The sequence below is a fragment of the Tachysurus fulvidraco genome, chromosome 11 (genome assembly GCF_022655615.1).
Source record: "Tachysurus fulvidraco isolate hzauxx_2018 chromosome 11, HZAU_PFXX_2.0, whole genome shotgun sequence".
Taxonomy (NCBI): Eukaryota; Metazoa; Chordata; class Actinopteri; order Siluriformes; family Bagridae; genus Tachysurus; species Tachysurus fulvidraco.
The window spans coordinates 14732934-14754124 of NC_062528.1; the positions used below are offsets into that span (position 1 = coordinate 14732934).

Sequence of the window (21191 nt, forward strand, 5' to 3'; positions counted from 1 at the left end):
TATTGGCACGGCTGTAATTTGGCCATAAGTACACGTCCTGAAATCCCGTATATATTCTACATGGTGCAACAGTGATATTTCTTTTATACAACAGCTCTAAAAAACAAGAAAAGTGTTTTTTTCCTACTAATGCAAATAAATCCTGAAGCAGCCGCACACTGCATGTATAGCATGTTGTTAGCTTGCTAGCTCTTTATTTTTAACCAAGACATTAAAAATAAGATATTCAAGACTTGTATTAAACCCTCTCTGTTGTATGGATTTAATCTTAAACACAATATATCAAACACACCATGATTGTTGTCTTGGATTTGTTCAGATGTCGTCAGGAGAAATACAGTCCACTATGAATTACCTGTGTGTGTAAGGGCCTTTTTACACCTGGTCACTTCCTGTGTTTTCTCTGATCCGATAGCTATCTGATTTGTTAAAACTGTTCCATTTACATTAGGCCACATAAATGCGTCTTGGCGAATCGGATATCAATCCGATCTTTCTACTCCCGCCCAATATGCAAATATATTTCACGTCATTTCTGGGGTAATTGAAATGGAACACATTTTGGTGTATGCGGTTGCTACAAAAAACAGCATTTACTGTTTGCTGCATTTTTGCTGGCAGCAGCAGTGCATTTTAAGACCAAACGAGACACCTGGGTGAAAGATCAAAGCCAGCGCTGGTGGGAAAACATATTTGTTTCTGGTGCGATGCACGACTCGTGAGTCACCTGCGAGTGACGTACTTCTTTTTGGGAGGAGTATCGCACTGACGTATGTGGCTTGAACAACCACATGCATTTACACCTGTCCAGTTTCATCTGAAATGTGTCCCAGACCACCTCCTGAAGTGGTTTGAACAATCGGATTTATATCCGTCTCAAAACCGTTTCGGAGGGCATTTACACCTGGTCTTTTTACGATCGGATAGCTATCGGATCACAGAAAACGCATGAAAGTGGCCAGGTGTAAAAAACCCCTAAGAGTGGAAGCGTAACACCAGCCACACTTCATGCTGAACTCACCGAATAAGAACTTGTTTACTTGGTGCTGGTTTAAAAGGACATGGAAGAGAAGAAAACTTTGGTTTGACCAAGCAGTTGCATTATTGAATCGTAAGCAGTTCAGTTCCATACCAGTTTTACTTTACACTTAAATCTCTCATTGTTCTGTATGCAGGTTGTGAGTTTAAGGCCTATAACCACTGCAGCGAATTTGATGGCTACAATCAGTAGAGACCACTGAAATCCATAATTTTCTCTAAACCAGCCTTGTTTTTTCAGTAGCTGCAATTATTCACATGGGACATTGCTATTGATTTTCTTTTTAAAAGCAATTGTTACATGTGCTTTCTCTTTGATACATAATACTGTGTTGTTCTGGATTTGTGTTAGAGCAGCAACGTGTGTGTGTATATACTTCTTTTACTGTGTGATATTTGTTATAATAATCTTCCAGCGTACATTAACAGCATTTAGGGAGATATTTTCTTTATAGACATCTAAAGGATCAAAGGTAAAATCATATATTGTCTTTTCAGTACACAAAGTGTTACGATACACAAAAGCTCTTTGAAATCTCTTTCAATGAGTATATTAGAGTAAATATACCAGGAGTCTAAAACTCTGTTGGGAAGAAATATAGCACTATATATATATATATATATGCGCCCAAACAGTGCATTCAGAAAGTATTCAGACCACATTCACTTTTTTCAATGTTGGTATTTTGCAGCCTGATACAACAATCGTTCAAATATAACTTTTTCTTATTAAACTACGCTCATTACCCCAAAGTAACAAAGTGAAAACAGAATTCCAGAAATATGTGTAAATCATTACATTTTCTTGTAAAAGATAAATTAATGTTTTGATGATGGTGATGGTGGTGGTGGAGAGCGCTATCTGTAATTATTACGTCTTCCCTGTGTGATCTGGTGACTGCAATGGAATTATTTTCATATTCATTAAACTGCCGTGTAACCCACAAACGTGCATTGTGGGTGGTGCAGGATCATCCTAGAACAGACCACTCTTCTCAGAATACAGTTGTTTCATCATAGGATAAAGGTGATCAGTCAGAAGAACTTATAATTGACTTACAAGTAAGCTATTTATTTATTTATTTATTTTTATAAACCTGTGTAGCAGGAGACAATGGCACATTAGTTTTAGAATTACCATGAAAAAGAATGATTCTCTCTCTCTTTTTTTGGCCTTAATGGTTCACCTGTCCGTATCTACAGCGATGTGATATTCTAATCTATTGAAACTAGCAGTATTATGTGTTTTGGAACTTAGCAACCATTTTCACATCACTGCGAATCTGTTAAAATGGCTTAAATCTTATAGTTAATATGTATTACTTAGTTTTTTCGTTAATAACATTATTATTAAATAAGCACAAGCAGACAGATAATAAGCAGAAAGTGGATGTGTGTGTGATTTTGCTTACTGTACTTGTCTGGGTTACTCTGTGATACATTGATTCCCTTGATATTCTATGAGGAGCACTAACAAAGACCAACTGATACAGAATGTAAATTAAACTTTCGGGCAGAAGTTGGCCGTTGAAACTCTGTACTGTCTTACAATCGTCTTGGTTTGGCTCTCTAAGATTCGTAATAATGGAAAGGTGACAAAGCCCATGATTTTTATGTCTCATATCTTCCATTTTCATGAGAAGACTCGCCTTCTGAATGAAAATGTTTGTTTATTACCAGTGGCTTAATGTCCATGTTCAGCCATTTCTGGAAATTTTGGGTAGGCTTATGCGCTCTTTTGCCTCAGTTACTGTTCTTGGCTAATAGAAGTTGAATCTAATGTGGTCTTCTGCCTCAAGGTTTGGCATATTGTCCATTCTAAGATGCTTTTCTGCTCACCACGGTTACAAAAAGTGGTTGAGTCACTGTAGATTGCCTGAGGGAGTCAGGAACCAGTCTGACCATTCTCTGACCTTTCTCAACAGCATTCTGTTTCCACCCACAGTACATGCATGAATGTTTTTGTTTTTCTTACCATTCTGTGTAAGTTCTAGAGAATGTGTGATAAAGTCATTGAGATCACATTTTTTTCCCTAGTCTGATGTTTGATGTGAACATTAGCTGAAGCTCAGGATTGATTTGATTGATTTTATGCACTGTGCTCCTGCCACATGATTGGCGTTTTCATCTCTGTTGACTGTGACTTGTGTCTGTGTGAATGTAAGGTGTTTGTGTATGTTTGCTGTCACTACTTGACCATATGTTTTGGCATAAGTGTCGGTGTGTGGAGGCCATCTGTCGTAGAGTGCTGTGTGCCTTTGAGCATGCGTTTGTATTACATAACATACCTGGCTTTATATATTTGTCTGAGTTGTGATTAATAGTGACAGAATTTTAGGATCATATTTTAGACCCAGGTGATGGAAGTCATATAGTAACCAGTGACCCTTGTGTACTACTCGTGCCTGGCAATCCATAGTGTAAATGTAGATAATTAACACCTGCAATATCTACCCAATTAACAGGCCAATTAGAATTAATCTCTGCCACAAGCATGAGAAATGGCATCTGGGAATTGAGAGCTTGTTTCTGAAGGAGGAAGCAGCACTGCTTTCATAATTGTAGCTTTTTGTTCTCATTTTTGATGTGCACAAGTGTGTGTGTGTGCGTGTGCGTGTGCATGTGTGGGCACGTCGTGGCCTAATGGTTAGAGAGTCTGACTCGTAATCCTAAGGTTGTGGGTTCGAGTCTCAGGCCGGCCATGACTGAGGTGCCCTTGAGCAAGGCACCGAACCCCCCAACTGCTCCCCGGGCGCCGCAGCATAAATGGCTGCCCACTGCTCCGGGTGTGTGTTCATGGTGTGTGTGTGTTCACTGCTGTGTGTGTGTGCACTTTGGATGGGTTAAATGCAGAGAACGAATTCTGAGTATGGGTCACCATACTTAGCCGTACAGTATGTCACGTCACTCATGTGTGCGAGAGATGGAGGGAGAGAGGGAGATGGAGGAAGAGAGAGAGAGACTACTTTAAGTGAATTTGTGTACTTGCACCTGCATTGTTGAAAATGACTTGTTGAGACGGGGTGTTTGTGTATGTGGAAGGGAGTGTGTTTGTTATTTGGGCTGCTGTCTACTTGCAAAGTGTTTCTCCTCGATATGATAAAGAATCTTACTCTGTTTGTTTACAGTTTGGTAAAGAAGAGACCACTTGGACAGAAGAACCAAAAAAAGAAAATCCAAACAGAAAATTCTCAAGATTCTTCTATTCCCGTATCGTATTGAACGCTAGCTAATAAGAACTTTAAGCAAGGGTGGCTGTAGAGACAGCAATGGTGATGAAAACAAAATCTCTTTAATAATGATTATAGCCATGGAAACCAAGGTCACTAAGAAACTACTCTAACACTATGACAGAAGTGTGTAGGAAATATTGCTTAAAAAGTTGAGAATAATGGTTTTAACTAATCCCAGAGATAGTGTTTGGTCTTGTACCACATTTTATGCGTCTTGAATCAAATTGCTCTGAATTAATTGAAGAAATAATAAAGTTTTACATGCATTTATGAGTGCAGCTCAGTGTTTCTTCCAGTCTTCGGAGCTGTCCTTGGACCTTTGGTAAACTGAACCGTATCATGGAGATGCATTGAGTAGTCTGTGACTTCAAGAGAATATAGTATGAAAAAAGGGTGAAGGTTGTAGTAAGTGTGAGGTCACTGTGAAGTGCTGGAGTTTGCCACTGATAGCTGAAAGAAGGGGTCTCAATTGCTCTTCGTTACAAGGCGCTATGCACTGGTGTGACGGATTAATAGCTGTCATCACACTTCTCTCCCTGTGGAGTTATATTTAGTGTCCTTATCACAAAAGTCCCACAGTGGTGTAAAGGAGTAAAACCAGGTAGTAGCTGCCTGCTCTGCCATTTGGACTCTCTTTCTTTCTCAAGTTGAGCAGGACTTGTGCATTAGCATGGCCGTAGTATACTATCCTAGTATCCTAGGTAGTGTCCTAGGGTAGTAAAAATATAGTGCCTTGAGAATTTGATATTCAAGTCTAATCAAATTTTCTGTAGACCTGTCCAAAGAGTAACATTAACACAAAAATAAAGATAAAGAAGACAACAACCGCAAAATCAGTAAAAGTACCAAGTAACACACCATTAAGACCTTAACTTCTCATTAAACAGGGAAAATGTGGCATGCCGGAGGGGAGTTAGAAGGATAAAAGGGGTATGACTCTGCTTTCTATGGTTTCCTCTTTTTTTCTTTGTCAGTGTCATTATCTGTCTTTCTTCCCTTTTCGTTCTCTGCTTGTCAGAGCAGGCCAGGCTCTCTTGTAACTCTCTGCCTCTCCCAGGCCTTGGGCTGAATTGATTTTCAAAACCAACTTTTTGTTTGCCTCTTTCATCAAGAACATAACATTGGTATGGCAAAAAGGCTCCTGTCCAGTGTAAAAGGAAGGGTTTTACGATTGGAAGAGATTAGAGAGTAATCACTTTAACACGTTTGCAAAAACAATAGAAATGGTGTGTGTCCCCCCGCACGTGTGTGTCCCCCCGCACGTGTGTGTCCCCCCGCACGTGTGTGTCCCCCCGCACGTGTGTGTCCCCGCGTGTGATGTAGGAAAGAAGCCAGATTGGGCTGAGCCAAGTAGCTCAAATCTACTGATAAAACCCCAGCCGCTCCAGCCACTGCAGATTTTCAGCACGAGGAAATGAACTTGTGCTGCTTCCTGCACTCCGAACTGCCCATTCAACTGAAAATTTCTGTCATTACATGATCAGCAGGAGGGCACTGATATTTGCTGAGGTTTGAAAAAAGGAACAGTGTCTCTTGTTGGTGAAGGGATTGGCAGAGAATTCAGGCTGAATTAAAATCTCTGTGCTCATGAGTGCTGCGTTTCTCTGTTGAACTTCATCAGATTATCTTTTACATGGCCAGAGATAGAAAACACAAACATTTCTGAATCCAGACATGGAGATAATCCAGGCAACAACTGTCCCCAGTCTAGCTAGCCATCTGACACAGAGCTGTCAGATGTCAACTCATTTGAGTGACACATGTGATGTGGATTATGTCTGTATGTGCTTTAAGCTGTCCTTTAGAAGTGAATGTAAATATATGAGTGCATAATGCATAAATGCCAGTATGAATAAGTGCACTGTTTGATACCTTTGAAAGCTTTAAAGTCACTCTGCAGTTTAAGACCATTTTCTATAATGAATAATACATTTCAACATGGCTGGTCTGTGTGTGTGTGGGGTGGGGTGGGGGATCATTAGAGAAAGAGAAATGTGCAGCTTTTCTATAAATCCAGATTGTATGCACTCATAAACCCAGTGTATCATTTGCATTTCAGTCATGTACTTCAATAGTGCTTCAGTAATACTTGTCATGTTCAACTTAAAATATCTAAGGACATTTTTACAGTGTATCTTAAAAGAAGGCAGGAAACCAGTAATTGCTGCTTGTAATAGTAGTTTTGGGGAGGTACAATCTGATATCTACCAGCAACTCAACAAAGAAACCGTTAGGGTTGAGAAATTCATTATTTCATGCGGTCTCTTCAGGCATAGTAGGATTGATTCGAAGCAAAATATTGCACACACTGGCTTAATGTCATGTTTCCTCCAAATACCAAGCATGATAAACTCATAACCCTTAGCTCAAACCAAAAAACACATGCTTACATCTGTCCTTTTGTGTAATGGGTTTGGACTCTGTGCTTAGTCTGTCTAGTTTTAGTTTTGTCTTCCAAAGACATTTTTTGGGTGAAAAGGATGTTGGTGTAAATAATCTATTTATTTCATTCTCATTCATTACACTCATTAGTCAGTACCGCAGTGTATCAGCTGTTTCACTCTGTAATCACCTGTCACTGATGACATGCATGGATGTACAGTCTGGACTTAAGACATCAGCCCCAGCCTTGTGAATTCACAAAAATCCAAAGAAAATCTACTTTTGCTGTTAAACATTTGTTAACTGTAAGCAATCTGATGTCTGTTTAATAAATGCTAGCCCGTTTCCATCAGCCACCCTTGTGCACTGCAATGACTTTTTTCATGTTTTGTCTAGCCTGTACACTTAAAGTAACCATGTAATCACAAAGATGTTGTTTTCTAAAGTTTAAGGTCACTTTGTTGGCTGTAACCTTGTAGTTTATGATTTGTCTTATGGAGTAATAGTACTAGTGCTTAATGAATTGCTGCATTCATGAATTAAAGGGTTGTTTTGTTGTAAGCCACAGTAACAATAAGGTTCTGGTCTCCTTGAACTGCATATAAATAACACTGTGTCTCTCTTCACTAACACTCTCTACAGCTGCACTGAATATTTCATGCCATCTTTCCAATCCATTCCTCTCTCTTATACTCTTCCCTTCCCCCATTCTTGTCTGTCCGTCTTTCTCGCTAAGCTGAGACCTCTTCTCGTGCAGGAAGTGTTGTCCGTGCGAGGGCTCCGTTCCTTCACTGCCCCTGGCAACACTCTAATGGAGTCCAGGTCTCTTGAGAGTGAACACGCGAGAGAGTGAGAAAGGAAGAGCGAGAACGAAATGGAATAAGAGAATATCCTCCTTTACCACCACATTAGTACTGATTCACTGAGAGGAATGGGCTGGAGAGAAACATCCATCAAGCTAAAGTGTGTTTGTGTCTCTGTTGCCTTAGTTTGTCATCATCACTATCATTTTTGGTTAGATTCTTTTATGAAATATAGCATTGCCAAGAACAGGCCGGAAATGGAAGGAGCCACTGGAGTGTTTGAATGGCATCTCATTTTCTGCACTGTATATATTCCAGGAGATAACACAGAGCAGGTGCTGGCAGTATTTCACCACAAACTGATGACTCGTGCAATAGCATCATCATTTTATTACAGTGATATGTTAGTGGGAATAATGGTCCAAGCAGCACATTATTACTATATGTTAATATCCTCTTATTCACACTGACATCCTCAGCACCTTTACAATACACTTCATTGGTTTTACTGATGCTCCACAACTTGTTGAGGTAAACTAAGAATAAACTAACATCCTATTATCTGTGATTATGTTGGCAAGCATTTGTTTGAGAAGACCTTTAACCAGAAATTAATGGTAGTTTTAAGCCTTATTGGTATTTTTATAGTACCTATATTGGTATAATTATAGACTTTGAAGCATTTCTTGTCTTCAGAAAGGATTGTGAAGTTGTCACCCAAAGATGCCTTTGTCTTTGTCATTTCATTTTTGACTGGCATCAGTTCAGTTTATATTGGCTCATACACTTTGTGATTTGAAAAGCAATGTGAAGCATAATTGCTTGGCTTGCAGGGCAAAAGGCAATAAATTTGTGCTATGTATTTGGGCAGATAACGGAGACCCTGATGGTGGCTACAGCTGTCCGATTTAACAGCAACGCAGATGCTTAAATTGCTTAAATTTAAGCATTGTGGTATTTGGAATTGTTAAGCATATTAAGGAATAAACTGTGTGTTCCTTCTTATTGTCCATTCTGTGAATTGCTCTGTTTCTTTTTCCCTTAACTCATCTCATAGCTCTTTCTCCCTGTCCTTTACTTATTCAGTCATTCATGCTATTTGAATGCACCATTTACCCTTGCGGTGCATTAACCCCTCTGTATCATGTCACTAAAAGCATGAAGTTCAAGCTGTAACACAAGGTACTCATCTCAAGCTGTCAGGATTTGAGTCCAGCTCTGTGAGTGGTGTCCAGCACAGTCAGCGGACAGCATGACCTTGATGACTTGGAGTGAAGCGTGTGCAAATTCCAGTCTCTGTTCCACTTGCCTCGGCCATTTTAACAACTCTCATGCACATGTGCAGGCCAGGCTGAGGCGTATGGAATGTGACCTGTGTTTAAGAGCAGCCAAAGGCTCCAAAGGCCATCCGGAGTTGTCTCTATGATCACGTCTTTACTGTGTTTTAAACTGCAGTGGTTCCTTTTAATGAAGCTGATGGAATACACTAATCCTGCATTAATGTTTCCTCTCTGAATTTTTAGCACCTATTAATCCTGATGCCCACTGCTAGGCACAAACTTGTGTGACACTTATTGCTCTTCATTATGGTTTTCAGCCTGCTTCTGGCCACACGAGTCTTGTTTGTCCAGTGGCTCTTTCTCAGGGGACATGATTCAGCGGGAAAAGTGACACATGCCAGTTCTTTTCACTTTGCTGCTCTGCAGGTGAGCTGCAGGTGTTTGCTAGCCCAAAGCTACTCTCATACATAAGCAGACGTGTCTGAGGTGGTTGGACACTCTGAAGCCCCCAGGCCAGCCAGCTGACTGTAAGTCTATCTTTGGCGGGCCGGATACAGTTCAGCTATATCCAAATATGTTTATGAACGCAAAAAATTTCTGTCTCTGATTGGTGAATAGTGCATTCCTGATTGACAGGTTTAGTGTTCTGACTCCTCAGGCTTATACTTCAGCACACTTCTGCTGTGCTGAGGAAAACATATTTGCTGCAGGTTTCAGAGAATGAAAAAGATGAGCTTTTTTATCAAAGCCAATTTTACGGTCTCTGAGTTTGCTATTAAGAGCCAGCATTCATAGATTAATTCTGTATTGATTCAAATAATTCTGGCAATTTGAGCTAAGATAACAGCAAAGTAGATGTCTTTTTGTGGTAGCAAGAACTGCTGTCAGAGGGCTAAATGAAAAAGTGATTCAGTGCATCAGAGAAGTTTATTGCCCCAGTAATCAGCAATTTATCAAACCAGCAAGTATGAATTTAACAGAACTACAAAATATGTAAATCTTCTAATAACAGATAATTCATATTAATAAATAAGCATTACTGGTTATTTGTTAGATATTTCTTATTGTTTCTTAAGATTTTAGTGTGGCAACAAAACAGAGTAAAGAGCTAAGACATTTTGTTTGGTACTCATTTTTATAAAGTTTCCTGATTATTCTTTTGCATGCCAAATATGAATGTTGCGGAAAACCGTGCAAACACTCTACCGGGAGTGATCAAGCAGATGTGACTGTGCTTGCTTACACTGAACTAGCATTTGCAAATCTCACTTGTGGATGGCACATAATTAAGATGGGTTTCCTAAACTAGACAAATGACTTAGTGGATTGATTGTGAACCTATAAGCGTTGCATAGATTGTTTGCTTTGGCTGCCCTAATTGACTGCTCTCATATTTAAGCTGGGCCAAGAGTGTGTGCGCGTGCGTGTGTGTGCGTGCGTGTGCGCGTGCGTGCGTGTGTGCGTGCGTGCGTGTGCGTGCGTGCGTGCGTGCGTGCGTGCGTGTGTGTGTGCGTGTGTGTGCGTGCGTGTGTGTGCGTGCGTGTGTGTGCGTGCGTGTGTGTGCGTGCGTGCGTGCGTGTGTGTGTGTGCGTGTGTGCGTGTGTGTGCGTGTGTGCGTGCGCGTGTGTTTGTGTGCGTGCGTGTGTGTTTGTGTGCGTGCGCGTGTGTTTGTGTGCGTGCGCGTGTGTTTGTGTGCGTGCGCGTGTGTTTGTGTGCGTGCGCGTGTGTGTTTTTGTGTGTGCGTGCGTGTGTGTTTTTGTGTGTGCGTGCGTGTGTGTTTTTGTGTGTGCGTGCGTGTGTGTTTTTGTGTGTGCGTGTGTTTGTGTGTGTGCGTGTGTGTGCGTGTGTGTTTGTGTGTGTTTTGTGTGTGCGTGTGTGTTTGTGTGTGTTTTGTGTGTGCGTGTGTGTTTGAAAAAAGGAATTTATATTATTCTTTTTGATTATTTCTTTCTTTATTTTTAAATAGATCCGTTATAAATGAGCAACTTTGCCACCTTTTTCCTGACACGGAATAGGGTGTTTCTATGCCTTCAGTCTGTCTAGATGGTGTAATCAAATCCTTAGAGCCTAGTAATTGATAAACACTTCTCATATGTATGGTATTACTGCTTGATGATGGTTACAGTGATAATCAGGAATATTTTACAGTTCTTCTGCCAAATTTTGAACAAAATTGAATCCTAATGAGTGATTCTTAGTCTTATTAATCATGTTACATTTTTAAAATAAACACATCAGGAAATTGTTGTAGTTGTAGATCTTGCCTGCTTGCCTAGTGATCTTTTTTCATAACTGTAAAATTGGAAGAAAATAAATGTCCTACTGTGATTTGTTAGACAGTTTAAAACACAGGAATCAGGAGGCGGCGATTTAACATGTCAGAATCAATAAACACTGATATTTAGTTAACCAATTAGATGACTTTAGCTTCTCACACCAGCGATGCAGTCGGCTATGGTCAATTAATTAAGGAAGACAAAATTTGTGATCACAATTAAAATGATTTATGAAATGCAGTCTCAGTGTGGAACAGAAGTGGGTCATGTTGTGTACGGGGAGAAGAAAATGGGCACTGATATGATTTGTAGTCTCAGTGGCAGGAGGTTATTGAGCTGAACAGATTTTTTTGCTGTGTTCCTTTTCTGTTACCAGAGCACAAATAAATTGGGAATCAGGGATAAAAACCTACATGTAGCAATTAAAGGATTATAATAGTACAGGCAATTATTATAACAAAGCTAACAATAACTATTTCATTATTAGTGTGTATTTTCTTAATGTTTCTTACCAGACAACTTAGTGGTGAATGTCAGCAGTCACTTTCATACAGTTTTTTCCCCACCTGCATTCTTAAGATAACACTGGCTTGTCCCACCCCTGATACTGCACCACATGGAAGCTTCTCTCCTTTATTCTCCAGGGAGTGGGTGGAGGCAGTAGAACTGCAGTTACAGGCCTTTCAGTCGTACGTCTGCAGGTGAGGCCACTAAAGCTCACTTTGTGTTTGCTCAGTGTTCATTGATTGCTGGGTAATCACACAGCAACATAAGACTTCTGAAAAGCTTTGTTGGGAGTCCTGTGTATGAATAAACCATGAATCCCTTCGCCTTATCACAAATCTTGAATTGACCTGCAGATTGCCAGTAATGAACCATGTGTTGTTACGGGGCTTGTCAATATTTTACAGAATAAAGTGTTTTGGTTCATGTTTTTTCTATTAATGATAAAACCATGAATGGCTGCATTTGATATAGATTTTCCTTTGTGTTGCTATGAAATTCTGGCTATAAATAGAAAAGATTTTGCTGCATGCTATATTTGTTATGGTGTCAAAAAATCACTTCAGGTTTTCAGCAGGATTTCAAAAATTCAGTCCCAGTAAAGTTTTGCTATTTATTTTTTTGAGAATTGGATTTTAGAGAATATTTTCACTGCCAACCTACTTTGTATTATGACGAGTGCTTATTGAGTTCTGCTTTATGTATTTTGGAAGTTCTGAACCATCATAAACTATTGGAAAGCAGTACTCATGATCCACAGCGCTTTCGTTGAAATATTCACTAAACAAATGAACAGGGCATAGAATCTTGATTCTGTCTGACTGTTCAGTGATTATACCCCTTGTCTGTGTTATTCAGCTTCTTGTTGAGCTTGGCAGGCTATTGTGACTTCAGCCAGAGTATAAAGGCCTATTCATGCTGAACATAAATGTTTGCACCAAAAAAAAAAAAACCTTTTGAGATTTAAAGAGAAATTAGTTATCTATATGAGCACCTCAACAATGGGGTTCTACATTTTTCATAAATTTCTTGCGATATAGTCCTTTGTGTCATGGACTCCTCTGATAACCGTGAGCATCAGTAAAACTCTGCTTTACAAAGAAATATATATGTAAATATATGTGGGGACGACACAAATGTTAACTTGACTGAAAGTAGTGCTGAGCTATGCCAAAACTGGCAAACAGTGTTTTAGGGGAAATTCCAGTGAGGTATTATGGCTCCAAATAATTTTAAATTAAACTCCGTAGACAATAAGAAAGGTTTAGACAAAAATCTAACAGTGCAGCCAATTGGTACTCGGAGTTGGTCAGTTTCTGGTAATTAGTTTGTTGTATATTTAGAGATTGTGCAGCACACTCAGTAGCACTTCGAACTTGCCCACAGTCATTCTGATGTTCACAGCACATTTTTTTTTTATTCCACTTTTGGTTGGATGAACAGGTACTGCATATTTTCATTAATCTGGTGTTTACTTAGAAGAGAAATTATCATCCTTATTGCTGCTGTCTGTGGTGAACCCTTGCTATTTATTTTGGATAGCAAAAGTAAACATCAGTATCGTTAGGAAGCACTGTGGTTAAAAATGGTTGGGATTATTTTAATGACATTTACCTACATGATAAACTTCTCACCTATCTAGTCATCTCATTTGAAAAAAGAGCGCTCACGTTAAACTCCATTGTCTAAAATTTTGTTCTGTTTTTTTTTTTTTTTTAAATTCATTTCAGATTTCGGATTCTGGAAAGGATCCAGGTTGCAGTTTTTGAAAAGCCATTTGGCCTTCCTAGTTGCTTAATTAGTCCTAAGTTGCTTAAGAAATCTTTCATCTTTGTATTGTGTGTATGTACCATGTACACAAACAGTTGATATCCAAACAAATGTTGCCACACATCAACCATGATTTGCCATGTCTTCTAATTATCTTTTGTACAATTGCATCAATTTGCCATGTAATTATTGGTATCCTTATTTCATTTTTTGTTTTGTGATTATGGAAAAAACCTGCTGGGTTAATACCTGCATTGTTATACAAAAACACAAAGTGATGAAAATTTACTCACACTTGTTTTCTTCTTTCTTCCAGGCATATATTTCAAGGTGGAAAAACCCAAGAACTTGTTTCTGCTACAGAACACTTGTGAAGAAATGGGCTGGAATTGTACTGCCTCCATCACAGCATTCTAAACACACGTTGGAGCTTCTCATCTTCCTCCCAATCACCCAACCTCCCACTCACAGGATTTTTGCCTCGTTGCTCTACAAAGATCCTGCATTTTAGCTCTAAGTGCACAAATGACACTGTATTTAAGATTTGGTCACTAAGAGTATTGAATACACTGTACCCAACCCTAAACAATTAAGAAGTTGAGGACCTTTTTATGTTCTGAATGTGCTTGGATGGATTAACAACCCAGTAGCTTTCAAACTAGAGCTTCTGGGAATGGCAAGATGAGTGGCTTCAAACGATAATTATGGCAAAAAAACAAGATCCCCGGGCACCAACCTACAACCTAGTTGTAGTAGGTTTGTCCGGGACCGAGAAAGAGAAAGGGCAGTGTGGGGTAGGAAAGTCCTGCATTTGTAATCGCTTTGTACGGCCCAGCGCTGATGATTTTTATTTGGACCACACCTCCGTTCTGAGCACTAGTGATTTTGGTGGTCGAGTGGTAAACAATGACCATTTTTTGTTCTGGGGTGAGGCAACACGAACATTGGAGGAGGGACCTGAATGCCGAATACATGTGGTGGAGCAGACAGAGTTCATTGACGACCAGACATTCCAGCCACATCGAAGCACTGCACTGCAGCCTTATATTAAGAGGGCAGCTTCCCCCAAACTGGCCTCTGCTGAAAAGCTCATGTATTTCTGTACTGATCAGCTGGGTCTTGAACAGGACTTCGAGCAAAAACAAATGCCTGAAGGAAAGCTTCTTGTAGATGGGTTTCTTCTTTGTGTTGATGTAAGCAGAGGAATGAACCGTAATTTTGATGACCAGATGAAATTTGTTTCCAACTTGTACAACCAGTTAGCAAAGACTAAGAAACCAGTTGTACTCGTGTTGACCAAGTGTGATGAGGGAGTTGAGCGATATATTAAAGACGCTCACACCTTTGCCCTGGCCAAGAAAAATGTGCAGGTAGTTGAGACTTCAGCACGCTCTAATGTTAATGTTGAACTTGCCTTCCTCACCCTAGTGCAGCTGATAGATAAGGGTCGAGGAAAACCGAAGATCATCCCTTACTTTGAGGCTCTGAAGCAGCAGAGCCAGCAGATAGCATCTGCTAAAGACCGCTATGAGTGGCTTGTCAGTTGCATTGTGAAGAACCACAATGAAACATGGCCCAACATCAATCGCAGAATGCAAAGTTGCACAGAATACAAAGACTATGTCTTCCTTGAGGGTACTTCCAAAGCCAAGAAATTATTTCAACAACATGTGCACAGGCTCAAACAGGAACACATAGAAAAACGACGCAAGGTTTATTTATGTACACTTCCACAGGCTCTATTTTCTTTGGTACCAGCTTTAGATGAGATTGACCACTTGAGCTGGTCAGGGGTACAGAAGGTTTTAGAGACGAAACGTGGGTTCTCAACCTGGTTCGTTATTTTAGATGACACACCATGGGAAACTACGCCACATATAGACAACATGGAAGATGAGCGCATACCCCAGGATCTTTTGGAAACCCCAGCTGCAGAAGTCATCTATGAAAGTCATCTAGAGCACCTGAGAAATGAGAGGAAACGAGCAGAAATGCGGAGAGAATTCAAAGAGAAACTGGTTGCATCTCCATTTGTCACTCCTGGCAAGCCTTGGGAGGAGGCTCGCAGCTTTATAATGAATGAGGACTTTTACCAGTGGCTGGAGGAACCGGAGTATCTAGATATCTACAACAAGCATCAAAAGGAGATTATTGATCAAGCCAAAGAGGACTTCCAAGAGCTTTTGCTAGAGTATTCGGAGCTGTTCTATGAGCTTGAGGTGGATGCCAAACCCAGCAAAGAAAAAATGGGTGCAATTCAAGAGGTTCTTGGAGAGGAACAGAGATTTAAGGCCCTCCAAAAACTTCAGGCTGAGAGGGATGCTCTTGTACTCAAGCATATCCATTTTGTCTACCATCCAACAAAGGAGACCTGCCCTAATAGCCCTTACTGTGTGGACAGCAAGATTGAGCAAATCTTGGCCTCAAGATTTCCTACTCGGTATGCATTTGATGGCACCTTAAAGTCACAGTATGGTGAGGGAAAAGTGGACAGGATTAATCTTGTAATCCTCGGAAAAGATGGACTTGCAAGGGAGTTGGCCAATGAGATTAGAGCAATGTGCACCAGTGATGACCGATATACTCTAGATGGAAAAACGTATGAACTAGCGCTTCGGCCTATAGAAGGCAATGTACGCTTACCAGTTAACTCTTTTCACACACCTACTTTTACCCCACAGGGATGCCTTTGTCTCTATAACTCTAAAGAATCATTATCCTATGTCGTTGAAAGCATCGAGAAGCTTAGAGAATCAACCATAAGTCGAAGGGATAACAGCATAGCACAGCTCCCCATGTCACTTCTACTGGTCACCAAGAGAGGAGTTGGATCAATTGGGGATATTGGAGGAGAAACTGCCCAAAGTTTAATAACACAAGGGCAACAAGTTGCTGGTAAACTGCAGTGCACTTACCTTGATCCTGCTTCTCCAGGTGCAGGCTATGCACGCAATCTAAATGAAAAGCAGATCAACCAAGTCCTAAAAAGCCTCTTAGATATACAGAGATCATCTAGCAGTCTTGGAAGTAGCTCTCCTCCTTTGCCAGCTCCACGTGCCCGTTTTAGAGACTCTCATGCTCAACAGACTTTGGAGGCTGATTTACATGTTGTAATGTGCATCATGTGTGGAGACGTGTATGATGTAGACCAACTTTTATCACCATTCTTACATTCTCAGCACTGCAGACCTTCTGCCAACCTAACAATTGGCACATCAGTGTTGTTGGACCTTACTATTGGTAGCCAAAGACAAACCATTGACCTAGCTGTGCTATCATATCATTCTGCTTTTTCTTTACGCAAGAGCCGCTTAGTGCATGGATACATTTCAGTATACTCTGCAAAACGCAAGGCTTCCCTAGAAACACTTTGCGCCTTCCTTTGTGAAGTGCAAGACATTATACCTGTGCAGCTGCTGGCAGTTGGGGAGAGTCAAGCGGAGCTAACCGAATTGAATGTAGCACGTGATCAACTGCTTGAAGGGGAGGAGTTGGCTCATGAAATTGAGGGCCGTTTCAGTTCTGTTGTCTGTGGACCTGGTGGGGTAGTGGGTGGCTTACATCGAATAGATCTCTTCCAGCCCTTCTTAAAGGAGGTAGTTGAAAAAAGGACAATTGTAGAGGCCACACATATGTATGACAATGTAGCAGAAGCCTGCAGTACCAATGAGAGTGTCCATTCACCTCGTTGTGGGTCACCAAGTATTCCCTTGCTGGACTCTGAAGATGATGTCGAGCCCTCACCACCTTGCCCCATCTATAGAGATGATAGCACTTTGACTCATGGCTTTAAGTTTTCTGAACTGGAAAGTAGCGATACCTTCAGCGTTATTTCTGAAATCAGTACCTTTGAAAGCAAGCTTAACAACAAAGTTCCGCCACAGGTGCGACCCAAGCCTACAGTTACATTTGGGAAAGTTAGTCTCGGCTCCTATATGGACCATGGAGGTAACAGACGTTCATTACCTTCAGTCACATGGCCTCCAAGCAGTGATGGTGGTTATGATCCTTCTGATTATTCTGAGCCAGTAGATGCTGTACCTAAGCACCGCCCCACAGAAGAGGAAAACATTTACTCAGTCCCACATGATAGCACACAGGGTAAAATCATTACCATTCGCAATGCAAACAAGAGCCATTCTAATGGTGGGGGAAATGGCTCAGACAGTGAGGCAGACAGCAGTTCACTAGAGCGCAGGCGCAAATTGTCTGCTGTTGGAGTCAAGCCACGATTATACCGGGATCGCTCTAAACGTCTGGGGAAATTCAGTAATTTCCGCACAAGTTTTATTGGCAGTGATGATGAGCTTGGAGGTCCACCCAAAGCCAAAGAAGATGACATCGGGATACAGAAGGGGGATAATTCTTTGAACGAAGAGGGTGAGGACCCTAAGAGAAACAAAATATTGAGGAGTCTACGCAGAACTGGCAAGGTACGTTTCAATCTGTGAATATATATGGTTTTAAGGATTAAATAACTGAGTTCTGCTCATTTGTGTTTGCTGAGAGTGTTATGATGAGAAAATATGTTCAGTATAAGCTTTTGTTTTGATGAAGCTGTAAACTATAGCGGTTTGAATTAGGCCAGGTAAACAGGGTTTTGTTGAAATCTGTGTTATAGCTTTGAAATGGCATTTTTACGTTATCATTTGCAACATTGTCTGTTCATTTGTCCCATATTTTGTCATTAGCCTAAGCATGCTGTGCAACACACTGCTATTCGGTGAGTTGAAAAGATGTAAGGCACAGGAAAATATTTTCCCTTTCTCAGGCATCTGGACATATGCTTAGAGTGAACTAATATTGGCCATGTGTTTGAATTAAAAGGTATTATCTTTACTCATTACCTTATAAACAAGGCAGTAGTTTGTAGTTTAAGGTTGCATAGCCTCATGGCTAAAAAAAAAAAAAAACATCTGATATCAACAACAATGTTTAGTTCACACCATTGATCTCCATTTCTCCAATGAAGTTCCACTTGCATAATCAACAGTACCAAACCATTTTAAACAAGAATTTACTCTTTTTTTTTTTTTTTTTTTTAACAAAAGCAGTAGGGTGATAGTGATGCAACAAAATGCACCAAATGCATTTAAAGCAATTGAACCTTCTTTTTGACTGGAGGTCATGATGTACGTTGTGCGTATCTAACAGTTGAAACATATAGAGCGCATGCTCGTTATGTGATTTCTTTCATTCATTGGAGAGCCTTCGCCATTACCAGTAATCTTCACTTGTCAGGGGACCACCTGATTCAACACCCAAAAGCATTATTGGTTATATGGTTATAAAATCATCTTCATCAATTAAAACAAGCTCATACTTTATTCAGACATAAATGCACATATATTTGTATTTATTATAATTCAGAAATTCGTCTTTTCAATCATAATTTTCTTCATATTCATAATTTCTTATTATTTTAGAGCTTAATTGTTTTTGTAAAAAGTAAATGGTTGCTTTTACTTATTGTAAGAGTTCAATATTAAATATATCTGTCTTTTTTTGCTCTTCCTCTCTCTCTCTCTCTCTCTCTCTCTCTCTCTCTCTCTCTCTCTCTCTCTCTCTCTCTCTCACACACACACTCACTCGCACACAAGCAAACTGCATTGCTTTATCCTGGATTAAGGCAAAGCTTTGACCCATGTTCTAATCACAAATTACAAACCTGGCGCTGTAGCCGTATAGTCCGCTCCCACTCCCCTGCCCCCAAAATTACCTTAGCAAACCAGTTGCCATTTTAAATGCCTCTAAGGTGTGACACATTATTTGAATCCTGAAACTGGTTTGTCTGACTTTGTACCCATGTCCAGCCCAGTCAAGCATTATTCTTGGCTTGGGTTGAAGTACTAAAAGTGTGGTGAGTGTTGCATGACCAACCTCGGCTTTGTGTTTTAGTTGTTGTTAATCTGAAAATGCTTCAGGTTGCCCGAGGCGAACAGTAGAAGGAAATGAGTAGGACAAGAGAATTGTAGTGAAGTGAATTTAGTTAAAAAACTCAAATGCATATCAACACTCAAAACTGATTTTTGTAGCTGTGCCCTCCATTCAGGGTATGATATAATTCAATTATAACTGGAATGCTTATACAGCCAGTTATACAGCAGTTTCTCAGACCATCTGTCTGAGAAGCTGCCGTCATGGGTCTGGATAAGCCAGCTGTTACAGTCATGAGTGTAATGTCCAGCAATGCTCTTTTATATAATTGAGTTATAATTGTGCCACTATTTAAATTGTCATTGTTGCATAAATACCCTTAGGAAAAAACATCTAGTAGCTTGAAGGAGCTGTATTTGTTTAGTCTGTTTATCCACCCCCTGAGCCTTTCCTGTATTGGGTTGTCATCACTCACACATGCGCGCGCACACACACACACACACACACACACACACACACACACACACACACACACACACACACACACACACACATACATACATGCATAATAATAAATTTTTTATATATATATATATATGTGTGTGTGTGTACATATACAGTATATACACACACAACTTCTCTTGCTCACTTTTTTCCTCTCATTTTAATCTCTTGATAGGCCGGAAATGTTTGTTTTTCTCCTGCTCCCAGCCAGGGGAATGTTTTAAATTCCTGCATCCCCCTGTTCCACACTAATGCCCCATTAGTATGAGGCTGCAGTAGAGAGAGCTTAAGTAGTGAACCTCCTTACACCAGCAGGAATTTATTCAAATATTTTGGTGTGTGTGTGTGTGAGTGATATTCATGATCTTGTCATATAGCTTTCGATGTTTGTCTTTTGCAAACACATTTTTTTTACTAAGGCTTTACATGATATGAATGGGGGAAAAAACTTAATATGCTTGATCTAGCAATATCAAGGATGAGATGCAATAAACTAAGACTATTTTAATGTCTTATTGGATGTGAAGCAAAACCTGACGTCTAATGCTAACATTTCTCCTCTTAAAGCAAAAAAGAAAATTCTGCTGACATTATGCTGAGTGTATAATAAAAACATCGGCAAGACATCTATTGGCTTCATTTTTCAATGTATGCACTCTGTATATAATAATTTTATTAGCCATAGAAAAATTTACATATTTATTCAAGAAAAGCAAAATTGGTCCATGCTTTTACTTCTATTCATGCAATATTTCTTTACTTATTTATGCAAGTCACAGACATGGCCCTGAGTTTCAGTACCAGTTTCTCATCCACATTCTTGTTGCTCATAGTCTTTTTGGCATTTGACCTAAATTTTTTTCAGTCTAATAGCAAATAATAGTGTGTTTGGCTGACCCTGTGTGTGGCTGTTCGTGTCTCTCTGTCATGTCACGTGTTAAACGTCTACATTTGATGTCTGCACCGAGTCTTCACTGCAATTTTGATGTCTAATGCTACAAAACATTACAAAAATAATATTTAAAAAAAATAAATAATTGCATCTCTCCATACATCACGATAAATATAAAAACACGATTCATTTTGTAGCCCTTATTTATACATTATACTATGATGACACTAATGCTCCCAAAAATGGATTTATAAGGCAGGGTTATTTATACCAAAATCCATAAAGGTCAAGCTACATAAAAGAGTATTGCTTGCAAAGGTTCAGATACGTAACTATGGTGACTGAATGGTGGCAACAAATAATAAATACTAAAGCATTAGTGAATAAATAAGAGAATTTGATTGTTTTGATTAACGTCACAGACACAGATGAGCCATGTCAGTTTTAAATTTACACAAGCAAAAATAAATATAGTTCTTTGTCTATTCGTTTCTAATTCTGTTTGTGTCAGTTTAATCATCAGAAAAGAGAAGGTCTGAACTAATTTTTTAATTAATTATTTCTTTTTTAAAAATCTGGATGTTTTGCTTTGATAAACTGGGGCTAGTTTTCTCAGAGTTTTATCAGTTATA

The 21191-nt window shown here is 39.7% G+C and overlaps 1 protein-coding gene across 2 annotated transcripts in view; it reads left to right on the forward strand.

Annotated features, from left to right (window-relative positions):
- arhgap35a (Rho GTPase activating protein 35a) overlaps nucleotides 1–21191 on the forward strand; it is a 65217-nt gene that overhangs the window by 24386 nt on the left and 19640 nt on the right. For both annotated transcript variants that reach the window (XM_027147923.2, XM_027147924.2), the window contains one exon: nucleotides 13603–17719. In XM_027147923.2, the coding sequence (XP_027003724.1) occupies nucleotides 13991–17719 (3729 nt within the window). In that variant the 5' untranslated portion in view covers nucleotides 13603–13990. The remainder of the gene's footprint in view (nucleotides 1–13602; nucleotides 17720–21191) is intronic.